The sequence below is a fragment of the Linepithema humile genome, chromosome 4 (genome assembly GCF_040581485.1).
Source record: "Linepithema humile isolate Giens D197 chromosome 4, Lhum_UNIL_v1.0, whole genome shotgun sequence".
Taxonomy (NCBI): Eukaryota; Metazoa; Arthropoda; class Insecta; order Hymenoptera; family Formicidae; genus Linepithema; species Linepithema humile.
The window spans coordinates 21,289,223-21,303,685 of record NC_090131.1 but is presented as its reverse complement, the minus strand read 5'-3'; the positions used below and the strand labels follow the sequence as shown (position 1 = coordinate 21,303,685).

Sequence of the window (14,463 nt, the reverse complement as noted above, 5' to 3'; positions counted from 1 at the left end):
GGACAAGATTAATAATATGACAATAATTTTCATATATTTAATACATTTCTTTAAAAATACTTTTTTAACATAATTTTATTATTTAGATAAGAAAATTATTTGCTGAAATTTTTTGTTTAAAGATTAAATATACTTTTTATTTAAGATATTTACAATATACGTAAAATATTTATGTTTATGCACATTATTACTTGTGAGCTTTTAAAATAACATAAACAATTAATGAAAAGGATTATAATAAAAATATAGTTTTATTACATAGTATATTAGATATGATATTAGTTTGATGATAATATGCTACATCTATATATAAAACATAAAATATCGTTAATAATACTCGCAAAATTTTTATTGAAATTTATGCATTGCTTAATGTCGCAATATATTTATGCTATTAGATCTAAATCAAGATATGCACACAGATACCTGTCATTTCGTATAGTCCATGCTATTTTCACAACACATTTGATACATTTTGTTTTTATATAAAATACAATCAAATCTGATAAAATATTACACCTCTTGTTGTTGTTGTGGAATAATTTTTGAGCCACTGTCTTGAGAGAGGAATGGTATTTGCGTTTCGTGTGACTTCCTTCTAATACTGCTACTTCGCTGTTGCAATGCAAAGTCAGATCTACAATTTGCAACAATATCAGCAATTAGAATCGCTTCTAAATTATTGGAAATCTGTGACATTTATAAAATGGCAAATTATTTATTATTTTTAACAATAATATTTTAAATCTTTGCATAATTACTATAATCAAAGTTAACACAATTTTTTTCTAAACGCTTTCTGTACATGAGCGGCAAAAAGATGCGTGGACACTGCGTTAATTTGACACGTTTAAACAGTATTCAAATTTTTTATTCAAGTAGTAAAGCCAATGCAAACGTATATATTGTATTGTAAATGTACAGTGATCTAATGTCATTGATATGTTTGCATTGCTTTATTATTACCTTGTTTAAATGTAAGAGCAAATTGATGCCGTGTCCGTGAGTTTCTTTGCCACTCGTGTACATCCAACCAAAACCTGTATTTAATCTTGTTGTGACATAAACATGTTTATATATACATGTCAGAATGTCGGACATAAAGAGCGAAAGGATGAAATTCGAGATATGACACATCGAACATCCTCGTAAATTTTAGTCACCTTTGATAAGAGCCTTGCCGTTGCTTCTGCGGCCAAAGATGAAACGCACCATATATCAAGGGATTTACCAAGCTGTTACTCATGCCGAAGAAAAATATTCCGCTCTGTAACTCGTCGCTGAGCTGAAAACATCACGTCATTGACTTTTCAATGTAGACATATAATTTATTGCTTTAATTAAAATATACTAACGTGTTCATCGGGATTGAGAAACAGAAATATTATCATCATCGTGTAATACGGCGTCCACCAGATCAGGAACGCTGCTACGATGACAACACTGATACGTAATGACTTTGTTTTTGCTCGGTGCATTATTCTTTTCCTATTTATATAACTATTTCTAATATATGTGACATTTCTCGCTGGTTTCGTTTTAAACTTTCTCTGACTTTCTGAAAAAACGCTAGATAGTTTAGTTTAATATACATATTGTAAAATTGTACATATAATAATTGTGATATTGTAAAATATCATAATTTAGAATTGAGTTCTTATTATTCATCTTTAAAGCTTATTAATTTATTTATTGAAAATGAAAAAAATACTACTCTCGCACACAATTCAATTTGTTCAATTGTAAATATTAATGTATTTTTTCACAAATTCCATCCAATTAATTTTGAAAATTATTGCAAACTTTATATTTTTGCATAATTAAGTTTAAAATTGTCGAATATGCTAATAAATTCTCCACACATTTACTTTTATATAAACTTTTACTATGCACATATTTATTTAAAAATGTGTGTTGCATGTGTATGTATAATGGATTAAAAAATTTCTGGCGAATTGTTATTAAAAAATATGTATTTGTTATAACAATTCAAACAATAATTTTTTAATATTATAGTTTACAATTTTTATTAATATATTTCTTTTAGCAATCCCGGTAGCTTTTAAATTTCTTGGAAAAAAATTTTATTTAGTTAGGTCTTAATTATTAAAATTTATTGTTAGTTATGCAGTATTAAACTTATTATTCTAGTTATCATTAAAATATAGTAAAATCTATTTTTAATGACAGCAAGCTTAAAGTTGTAATACATAACTGAATAATTTCTCAAAAGATTCCCAAAAGAAATTTTTTTTCGAGATATCAAAAAGCTGTTGAGTTGCTGAAAGATTTTTATTAAAAAAATACAATAATTATATAGAAAAATGAGTTATTCTTTGAATTTTTATAATATATATTTATTTTTAAGAACAATGTTAAAAAAATTTTCTATGATCCTCGTAATAAATATATTTTAAAATGTATGTTTTACGCACGCGCTCACGTGTTTACGCGTGTATGCATAATATAAATTTGCAATGAATGCTAGAAAAAATACTTACGAGAGATAGTGATCACTGTAGATACGTATGTAATAATTAAAATTGCTAATGGCAAAAGGAACATAAAAAATAGACTAAAACTAGCGTAAAGTTGTTCCTGCCAGGCTTCAGTGTAAAAGCCGTGTGTTACACATTGTGTAAATACTTCAATGAACGGTCCTTGTGCAACATGAAATATTGCGACCTGTTGACACAAAGCACAAATATATGAAAGTGTAGACACATATCATTGAATTTATAATACATCGAGAAAGTAAGCCGGTGTTGTTAATTGTAGAGATCATTAACCATCGAAGATTTTTGTAGATTAATGTATGATAATCATAATATGAATTTTTAATACAAATTGACAAAATTTTTTAGATATGAAAGAGAAGGAAAAGACATGAAAATTTGTTATTTTAAAATATATGTAATTTTTTTAATGGATTTATATCGGAGATCTTTGCATGACAAAGTTAATTTAGAGTCAATTATTTGTTGCGAAAAACAAATTTTTAATGATGAGTTATTTTATAAAGATGGAACAATATAAACATTAGTGTAATATAAACAAATAATTTTATTTATTAAATATTTTATCTTTTAAAAAATTGTAGTTTGCATCTCGACAATTAAATGATCATTATATCCAGTAAGTAAATCTGAGCAAAATGTTGGCTGAGTATATAAATACCATTCGTTATGTATCACATTCTGAGCTTTCGACGTAAAATAATAAAATATTAATAGCTTAATTAATTTTGCAAAATTAATTATCTTTGGCGGAGAAAAGTACACACATCTCTAATAAAAAATAAACAGGATGCGATAAAAACGTATATATATACGTTCTAATCAATGTACGCTTTTACTCCGAGCGATAAATTATGGACGATAATTGAATATTGCAAGAAAGTATACGAGGTCTGACAAGTACTTACTTTTGGAAGAGAATTAAAACTTTCGCTAACTCATTTTTTTCCTTAGTATGTGGTAGCTTTATGGAGGAAATATATGTCGCGTTATAATATGAACTCTTCAAAGTAATTGTTAGTACAATAACTTACTTTGATTAATTCGAGAAAATTATTGTAGTGATGTGTTCTTACGTTTTGGCGGATGCGATGGAGATATTGTTAAAGCGAAAGATAAATGTGAAATTTTTAAGAAAGCTTAAATTTGAAATAAAGAAAGAATTGGATTTGAAATCCACACACATAAAACGATATAGTTTATAAGAGTCAAGCTGTGAGAAAAAAATATAATTGATGATGTGTCGGAAATGATAGTCATAAAGGCAATGCCAAAAGAGTTCCAGAAAAGCTTCCAAGTGTGAAGATATTTCATATATTGCATCATAAAAGGACTTTAAGATGAAAATAGTTGATACAGCCAATTGTCAAGTAAATCGTCGTAATGTAAACAAGAAAAAAATGAATTTGCGAACTTTATTGTAAGAGAAACAGAGCTAATATCACTTTCAACATTCATTTGTAAATATTAAAATTCATTCATCGATTTGCCCTTTCGACCGAAGATGTGATTGCATTTGGTAGACTAATCGAGTCTTTAAATTTATCGTTTTTTCTCGGTAAGATTACAATACTGGAATGAGACGCGAGGTGAAGGTTACAACTGTCGTGAAAGAATCTCGTGGAGTAAGAGAAGTGCATTGATTAAGCGAGCCGTTCTTCGCGTCTCGGTCTGTCACGATACACGTTTATCATCAATCTCCGCCGCGTCCTTTTCTTTTGTCGCGACGACGACATTATTCTTTAACTTAATGATGGGACTCGCGATCTCTATTCTCTTCGATCCTAACGGGTAACTTCGACAAGAATACAATTGATCTGCATTCGCTATTCGGTCGGTGCACCTGACACCTTGTTAAATCGAATTTCGAGCTTATCTGCAATCAGTCTTCTTGAGAACGAGATAGCATTCGATCAAGTTGCAACGTCTACATCGCGTCTGACAGCATCTATGTCACTTATTTGTATATATATGTATATATAGATATATGTGTATTACGCGAATATAGCTTACTCTTTTTCACATCCCGTTTCTTTATTCCACTAAAGACAATTTATTTTGTGAAATTAATTGAGTTATCATTATGAATACTTTATACAGAAAGCGCAGAATGTGATGTATTACAAATTAATTGTCAAAATGCAAACTACAATATTCTTAAAAGATAAAAGGATTAATGAATAAAATTATCCGTCTCCGTTATACTAACATATTAATTATAATATTTCATCCTTATAGAATGCTCAATGATTAAGAAATTATTTTTTCTAATAAATAATCGACATTCTGAAGAATCAACTCTGTCATAAAAAAATCCCCGGTAAGTTTACTCGAAAAACTGCATATATATTTTAAAATAAAAAAATTGTATGTACTCTTTTTAGTTTTTAAAACATTTTATCAATTTTATTAATTTACATTAGAAATTTATATTGTGCGGTCATCATGGTTCATGAATCTATGAAAATCCTTGGTTTAGTGATCTCTGCGATCAAGAACATTTGTGAACTCAAAGGATCTACGTCGCGAGAAATTCTTCACTATATTTCCTCTATTTATAATATCCCAACTACAACAGCGCGATATCAAGTATTCATTGATCATATTTTCCAATTTTTTAATATGATCTTTAAGTGAAACATTGTGGTATACATAGTTATGTGTTTTAATCTCAAAAATTCAAATTTACATTATATAATTATTTATACATATACGTGTGCGTGCGCGTGTACGTATGTGTTATTTATGCAATTTATTTATATTTTATTTTTACATGTGAAATTTTTATATTTCACTGTTTTACTTTCAAGGATTATTCTTATACATTAATAAATACGAGCAACATGAGATCAATCAGTCGATGAAGTAATAGAAGACTCATCTTTTATTGATATCTTTTTGTTTGTATTTTTTCTGTATTAAAATTCTGAAATATTTAATATAAATTTATTATTGCGTTTCTATGATAGTAATTAAATGACACGCATTTAATTAATATGTTTTTTTTTACATAAATATATACTAAAATAAATGAATTTTTTTTGCATACATGTTGATGATTATTTGCTATCATATTGATTAAATTAACTTTTAAAATATTTTGATATCTGATTCTATTTTTTTTCATTCGACACTAAAACGTACAAATCTTTCTTTAAAAATTGGAAAAGCTAATTTATCACACATCTTTTACAAGTCCTGTTGCTTGACTTACAAGTATGACATTTTTATAATTACTCATTATTTCAGCTAATGAATGTCTTCATTATTTAAATTTTTTAATACTTCTGTGACTTTGAATTGCAATTATTCATGAACAAAAACAAGTTATGGCATCTTGTAAAAATTATTATAAAAAGAAATTGTATATAAAGCGCGTTCTTTTTTTTTATTTTCTGTTTATTTTTCATACTTTTTATATGTGATAAAAGTTTTTATTTATTATATAAATATTTATAAAAAATGTATAACATATGATATGAAATAAATATTTTAATAAATAGAAATATCTCATAGAGAAGAAGCAAAATATAAAAATAAGTTTTTTTAGTTATTTTTCCATGATCAATGCGATAGTTCAAATTTCAAAATTGACTAATTTACGAATTTTATCAGAAATTGTCATGCAGCGTTTATAATTTTATAAAATTTGTGCAAGGCTCGGAACTCTCTCTTAATACATAAAGACTCATTTTAGAAAGGCTTTATGTACACGAACACTTTGAATTTGCTATCACAGATACAGAATACCTTAAAGCGCGGAGTCACTTATGGTATCTTGAAGAAAAGTGACGGTCACTACAGTTTGCCGACTGATAGCGAGATTGCACGGCAGGAAGTGGCTATTCAAGAAATCGGTTTGTTAGATCAGTATCGTCAGCGAAAAACTCATCGATCGAGAGGTCACAGAGTACGACGTAGTACAGATGCTAGGATCAGTCAAAGAAGATATAAAAGAAAAAGTGCTTGACGAAATCTCGAGAATATAGACTAAAGTGAGAACAGAAGCATGAGAAAAGATGCAAGTGCAGAGACGTTGGAAAATGCGTTCACGTTCCATCACGATGGAATGAGGGAGCCCAAGATCAAACATAACTTGGATGGTGATATTTTAACCAGATCAGAACAGATTACGACAGAGACTGACAAAAACATTGCGGTTGTCGAGATTGAACAAAATAATTGTTCGAATATGACTCTGCGGAACGATAAGATAGCAATATATCTTTATCTAAATTATAATAATATATATGATATAATTTTAATATTCTAAACAATAATCAAATAACTTTTATTTTTATTTCTATTTGAGCCATTTTTCTAAAATTTAATGATTTTGAATACATATACATTGTTGTATATGTTGAACAAAGAATAGAATTCACGTGATAAATATTATTTGTTTAACTAGCTGTGCATTTTACTGTTGTATCTTTACTAAATAAAATATGTCAAAGTATAAATAAAAAATTTTATAAAAAAGTTGTTTTACGCTAAAATAATTATGTTAAAAACATAGATATATTATCGAATGATTAGGAATTAATGCAAATGCTATGTTATTTAATGGCATTTTTTGCATATGCGCGGACAGATGTGTAAAATGTCCTAAAAAGAAATGCTAATATTTCTTGTACCAATAATAATAATAATAAAAAAAAAAAAAAAAAAATAAAAAAAAAATTGAAAACAAATTAGTAAGTATGCATATAGAATAAAGATAAAATAGAAAAAAAAGTATATTAAAAGTTTAAAAAAAAACACATTATTTTTATCACAATTAAAAATATTAATATTAAAATATGAAATCATTTTATGTTATTTTTTTAATTAACATTTACTATGCCTATGCATGTTTTATTCATCACAGCTTTTCAAGTTATTTAATTTTGATCATAAAAATATTTTTTTTTTCTTTTATAATGACTGATATCATATTAGCAGAATATTAACTTTTTTTTCTGGCACATCTGCACATCTGGAGAAATATCATATAAATATATAGGGTAGTCCATGAAACTGGGCCGGGTTCTAGCATTTGTTCTGTTGAAGATAGAAAAAAGTGGTAGAGGCAAAAGTTAAATAATATCTTGAATAAAGCAGCTCACCTAAAAATTTTAATATTTCATGAAATATTTATTTTTCGAGCATCTTACTCTGATATTTTTATACATGGATTATTCAGAAGAATCTATTTATGCAAAAAGAAATATATAATTCCATTAAAAAAAAGTTACAATTGCACTTTTCTGATACACCATTGCATTTACAAAAAAATGTTCATGTTATGCTATTTAACTTTACCGTTTTTTTTCTATTATCACAGAACAAGTGCTAGAATATATATTATAAATTAATTTGTTTTCTTACTTATTATGCAGAATGTCTATTTTTGCATTTTTTCCTCAGAAACTTTATGTAAATTGTTGTTGTCAGTAGTTTAGATTGTAGTTTTTTCGATTTTGACAGACAAATCAGATTATTGCTATAAAATTTTATTGAGATTTACTTATGTCATTTTTATTCTTTAGAAAACTTATACTGATTATTTCTATATGCATGTTTTATATGAAGCTTGCAGTTTCAATCCACTTATGAGACATTTTCCAAGACAGAATCAAGGCTTATAGTTTTCTATTGAAGCATCTATTATAATAATTACAAGTTATATCGTGCGGCATTGATATATCATGACACTGCGATTATTAACGGTGAAAAAGTACAGCCGCCAACGTATTTCTTTATTGATCATCAAAGCATAATTATGTCATGATTAAAATTAATATTGGAAATGTGAGATATTTACTGAACTAGATTCTTATGCAATATAATCTTGATATAATCTAGAAATAATCTTGATTTGTCACGTGTTGTGATGAATAAATATGTTTAAGAAATATATATTGACAATACATTTAATCCAGGTAGGTTAATCAAAAGACCTTAAATTTATATAGTCCCCCTTATGCAAAACTATGAATGTATAAATTTTCTTTAACCTCATTTTTTTTTGTAAAATTTATTTTGTGCTATTTGATTTTGTATTTACAAAGCTTCAGAGCATAGGATACTTTAAATACTTTAAGTATCTAGGCTCTGAAGCTTTGTAAATACAAGATCAAGTAGCACAAAATAAATTTTACAAAGAAAAACGAGATTAGGTTAAAATTTGCACATTCATAGTTTTGACATAATGGAAACGATATTCTAAATATCTTCAAAGTGTAAAAAGAAAAGAAAAAGTAGATATTTTATGTTTGTTTGTAGGAAAAAGTATTTGTACTTTACGCCAATCATGTATTGCAAACATTAAAGACGATTTAAAATATGCCATAATGCAGGAAACTAATTTTTCTAAAAAAATGATGAGCAATAAGCATGTAATACTTAGTTTTTTAATCGAGTCGCACCCTAAGGCAAAAACTTGTTTGCTGCGTCAAGTTTGTTTGATCTTTGATATTTGCCAATTATCTAGAATCTTTAATCTCTTCTTACAACTACAGTTCAGGTTAAATAACGACTTATTAAATTGCTATCAATTTCACTTTGTAATTTTGTATTTTATATCACTTAAAATCGCATAAACGCAGTAAAATTTTTCTAAAAAATTTAATAAAAAATTACTATTGTCTGTTTCTAAGACAGTATCTATCTAAGACAGCAAAACTGATTTATTGATTATATGGTAATGTCTATTTTTTCTAATCTGAATCGATTGAATGTATTCACAACAACATAATTTGCCGTTGTAAATTACTATCGCTAAAAAACTGATTTTCAAGAAAATCAGTGCATGTAACATTATAATAATTGTTTTAATGATGATTATGTGTTGAGAGTGCATTGCTAAAGTATTTTAAATGTATATATTATAATGTATATATTAATAATGTAATAATTGTCGCATTAAAATATGAAACCGTTTCTTTACTTTATGCATGAAGTCTGAGATAATGAAATGCAATGTGAATATGTAGCGTACAATTTAATGAAATAAGAGGAAAGTCCGAGCCATGCATTTTATACAAAGTGTTCACGTTAACACATGTTTTTATTGTGATCGTCGTCGCTAAATTGTATAAAAATCAATGATTGTGGAAAAATGACATATTTTCATAATTTTGAAAAAGTAAACTCCATGAAGTATCTAATTCTACTTTATTGTAGCAACAAGCTATTTAAAAATAATTAGTTCTTATTTTTATAAAAGAAATGCATGTATGTATATGTACACATCATACGCGCGCACATCATATTCTTTCTCTATAAATAAAAATTCAATGTTTTTGGATAATAGAAATTTTTATATATGAATAACTTAATCCAAAAACAGCCAATGTCTTTTTTTAGATTAAACAAAATATGCTGTATAACAAGCAGAAGATTGCATTATATTATAAAAGATCTGTTAAAAAGGTCATTATACAGCACATCTTACTTATGAGATAAAAAGTCCCATTAATTGTTTTTACATTAAGCCACAATATAGAACAGAAATTTGAGATAAAGAAATATATGATAAATTGGATAATTTACGTTTATGTACTACTAAAGAAGTTATTAGATACAAGACATAAATATAATTAGACAATAAATCCAAATTAAATAATTGATAAGATTAAATGTCTAATTGTATATGCAAAGCATATGCGTAATAGATATTTTATATTTCTATTCCGTTTCTATTGACTTATAAAATGAAAATATATAAAGTGATTATATTTTACCTGTGGAGTGGCGAGTACGAAGGATAGCATCCAAACGAGAAGAACGCATCGCGAGAATTTTTGCGACATGTTGAAACCTTTCATAGGATATCGCACCGCGACAAATCGATCGATACCGATTAGCACAAGTACAAAGGTGCTCAGGTATAGGCTGAACATCTGTAGGAACTTGAAAATCTTGCATGCAGCATTGCCCCACAACCATGCGACATTGTAGCTCCAGATTGCGTCGCCTGCCATGCAAAAAATGGTAACCAATAGGTCAGCCACGGACAAATGAAGGATTAGCGTGTAGATCGCTGAGTAGCTCCGCTGTTTTCGACGATTCTTCCTGATCGAGTAGATCGTCGCTAGGTTGCAGACCAAGCTTAGAATTGACATGACAGCCAATATGATCACTCTGAGATACACTTCTTTGGTCAGTTTAGGCGCGTGTTGCAGACACGTAACGTTCCTGGACGGCAGATATCGTTGATCGATGAAATCGGTGAAGTTCTCGCAGGGATAAAGGGTGGAATTGTCGATAGCGTTCGACGAGTTGCTGTTGATAATCATTATTAGTTTCTTCATTCTCGGACTCGTCGGCCGCACCTCGTTTCCCTGGACGATGTTTTCGGTTCATCGAAAGATACGACGGCTGTATGTTGGCAGCACTTATGTCTTCTACGCGGTCACTTTAAGAAATGAGATGCATATTCCGCGTAGGCCTTCCAAAGTGGAAGGAAAGGATGTTCTCAGGGTTCTTGTCCGCGGACGATTTGACGTCTTTTGCGCTGATACTTCTTTTTTTTTAGGCTTCGTTAAACTCGTTCCTCCGATTTTAATGCGGTTGGTCACTTTATACATATTTAAATAATATGAGATAACGAATCCAGTTCTGTTCTACCTTGGAAGTATTATAGTTGTATCGGAATAACATCCAACCAAAATCTCCTGCGAGCATTGTTAAGATATCTGAAGAACATCAGTGATTTATCAGAAGTCTTATAAACACTGTAATAATTTAGAAATTTTTTTAAGTGTTATGTTTTGTCAATTTAAATTGATTGGAAGTTAAACTTTGTGAGAATATTCCAAGTTTTGTGCCATTGGAAGAATCTGTCAGTAGCATGAAAAATTAGTTGTAGTCTGAGTTAATTTATATGTCTCTTTCTTATATTAAATTACTCTTTGTTCAATATATTAATTTAAATAATTTTTAATACATGTACATATGAAAGAGAGACGTTTTATTATAAAGAAGTGTAAATAATTTATAATTTTACCAAAAAATAATAATTTTTAAAAATTAATTATTATATCGAATAATTATATTATATAAAGTTAAATAAGTAAACGGAACAATTATTGATAAAAATTAATAATAGATCGATCTTAATATTTTATCATTTTGACAACAAACGAGTAATTTAGAGTAACTTGCGAGCGATGTTAAATTATGCATGAGTTTTTCTACAGAAACACGAACTGGTTCTGACAAAAAATTAACCTCGAACATTTTTCTGATCTTTTATACAGTTGTTTGTGAAAAATGATTTCCAGATCATTCACTGTAATCGATATCTTTTTTCTAATTCGATGTACAAGTATAAAATTTTATTTATATTTTTATTATTAATATTTTTTTATATTATTGATAATATTCAGAAAATTACGCGTATAGATAATTATATACATATGTTTCTGCTTATTTGTTTTATGTATAATATTTATATCTAATTGTGTGTATTGATAATTATTCTTAGCATTATTTTATTTTTAAGTTATAGACATACTTTACTTGAAAATAATAAACAATTAGCTCATTATTGTAGTCGTCTTGTCTTTTGCATACACAATTGCAAATAGTATATCAATTGCAACTGACAGTTTCTTCATGGATTCTTTCTGATTCTTCCTTGATGAACTTTATATGTTACGCAATATATAAATATATATCGCGTAAAAAACTTGTTATACACATAAAATCACACATGATAATAATTTTTTCCCTAGATATATAATTACACAACTTTGCCGGTTGTTTAAACATTTTTTAAAACTTGTAGTTTATAGATTTTTTTACACTCGAAAATGTTTTCTCAACATTTTGACACGTCACTAATTGTTTAAATTGTTAAAACAAACTTTAAAAGAAATATTTATATATATTCTATAAAATATTCTCAAAAGCTTCTCTCTCTTTAGCATTTTAACATTTTAAGTTCGGAACTTTAACATGACATTTGAACATAAACGTGATGAACTTAAAGCAACACGTGTCTTGTTAAAACAGATGAATGCGATGATAGTTTTGCTCCGACATATAGAATTTACAAGTTACTTTACGCACGCGAACGCAATGACATTCACTCATTCACATTGCATAAACTCGACTGATCGATGAAAAATCAGTGCGACGCTATCTTACTCGTTTATTCGCGTCGTCTTCCTTCGTCGCCTTGATCTTTTCTCCGCGCGGCTGGACATTCCATTCAGCATTCTGTTACTATCGATAGCAATTAAATATTCGCTGATAAATTTATCCTTGTGTATTAGTATACAAAAAAATATTGCGTGTTAAATTGCGAATTTATGTCAATGATGCCGATTAGCGATATTCAGTATCGATCAATTACTCGATTTTTTGCATACATTGGTAACAATAATTTGTTTTATATTGCAACAAGAAATAGAAGTCTATATAGAAGTATAGTCTATATAAAATATATAGACAGCGTATCTGTGAGGAAAAAAAAATTTTTTTAAATAAATATAATGAAATAAATTAAAAGTTTTAGAAAGTTGTTATTAGAAAGAGCAATTTAAATGAATTGAAAATTATAAAACCACTAAGTATTGCTAATTCTAAACTAAAAAAGAAAACTAAAAAAGAGAAATCATTTATTTTAAATAAATATTTATTATTTTTTTGCTTATTTATATTATTTTATAGTAATATATTCCATTATAAATATGTAATAATTCTTTTTATTGTTTCGGTAAAAACTAATGATAATTCCTTGATTCGATCGCAAAATATAATAATCGTGCAATGTTATTACCGCAGGCGCTTCTATGTTCTTCAATTTTTATTTTCTGAGTATAGCTATTAATATAGTCTTTTTCGAATACAACAAATTTTTTTACAAAGTGTATAGATGTATATGCTTTAAATTTCATAGGTAGAAATCGATCTGGATTGAATAAATCCAGCCAGACTATTAGATTTCGATGTAACAATAAAATTGTCATTATAATTGTGATATTATAATGACGATCTTTTGGAATTACGTAATTAATATTAAATAAGAAATCATTAAATATGAAATGTACAAAATAGTAGAAAATGATTTAATTGTTTTAGATTTTGATTTTTTCAATAGACTTTCCATTCTTTTGTCGCATGATCGAATTTGCGAATTTTTTGCGATTGTACAAATTTTGGTGCATTACATATATTATACGTATAAATACTCCAAGTGTCTTATATAATAATGCATTTTTAAATTACAATTTTAATTTTATTTACTTTTATATGTAAAAGATTCAATTACCGTAACGTTCCATGTAAGATACATAAAAAAAGTTTGGATTTTACCTTGTTTAAAATTATATTTTTTTCTCTTTTATGAGTTCTCTTATGAAATTTAATGTTGTGTTTTGTTGATAGGCAAAACATTAACATATGTTAATAAAACTCATTACATTTCCGATTTCTTAAAATTTCAAATTTTAATTTAAAATGTGTAAAATTTATGTGATGTATTCCTCTTCATGCTATATTCTATGAAAGAAAATATTGAGAAACAAAGTTGTAAATTTGTTGAATTTTAATGATCATTGAATACTATTTTAAAGTTGTTTTTTGTAAATTATGCGATATCTATAGTGTGTTAAATTTTATTGATAGGCAAAATAATTAGGTATATTTTCTCATGAAATAATTTGAATTTACGCATTCGATATGGAATGTAGTAAATATAAAAATTACTTATACAACGCGGGACTCTTAATTAGGGGACACAATAATGTTAACATAAACACATTTCTTTAACTTAGTTTGCATCTTATTTGCATCTTGACATAAATTTGCATTTTTTTTATATATAATATTATTGCGCCTTGTAATCTATTACGTCAACGACTTACACGCTTTTACTCAGTAACGCTTATCAAAATCAGTTTCACAATTTAGAAAAGAAACAAGTTTAATAGAAAGAACTGCTCAATTTAACACT

General features: G+C 27.4%; 1 protein-coding gene and 1 long non-coding RNA gene across 4 annotated transcripts; one reads left to right on the top strand and one right to left on the bottom strand.

The window, feature by feature from the left end:
• Positions 1–322: 322 nt before the first annotated feature.
• On the bottom strand, positions 323–12,624 carry LOC105672317 (gonadotropin-releasing hormone receptor). Of its 3 annotated transcripts, none has more exons than XM_012367185.2 (6): positions 12,019–12,624; positions 10,244–11,236; positions 2,502–2,685; positions 1,356–1,558; positions 1,164–1,285; positions 323–637 (listed from the first exon to the last, which is right to left on the bottom strand). In XM_012367185.2, exons 2-6 carry the CDS (start codon positions 10,811–10,813, stop codon positions 514–516), a joined length of 1,203 nt encoding a protein of 400 aa, XP_012222608.1. In that variant the 5' UTR covers positions 10,814–11,236; positions 12,019–12,624; the 3' UTR covers positions 323–513. The 3 variants fall into 3 exon arrangements, with proteins under 3 accessions (XP_012222608.1, XP_012222605.1, XP_012222610.1); XM_012367182.2 differs by having other exon boundaries at positions 10,244–11,197; XM_012367187.2 differs by having other exon boundaries at positions 10,244–11,197; positions 12,024–12,624.
• On the top strand, positions 3,973–5,516 carry LOC136999274 (uncharacterized). Its single transcript, XR_010889653.1, has 3 exons — positions 3,973–4,074; positions 4,755–4,836; positions 4,996–5,516. It is a non-coding gene; the product is annotated as an uncharacterized lncRNA (long non-coding RNA).
• Positions 12,625–14,463: the final 1,839 nt, after the last annotated feature.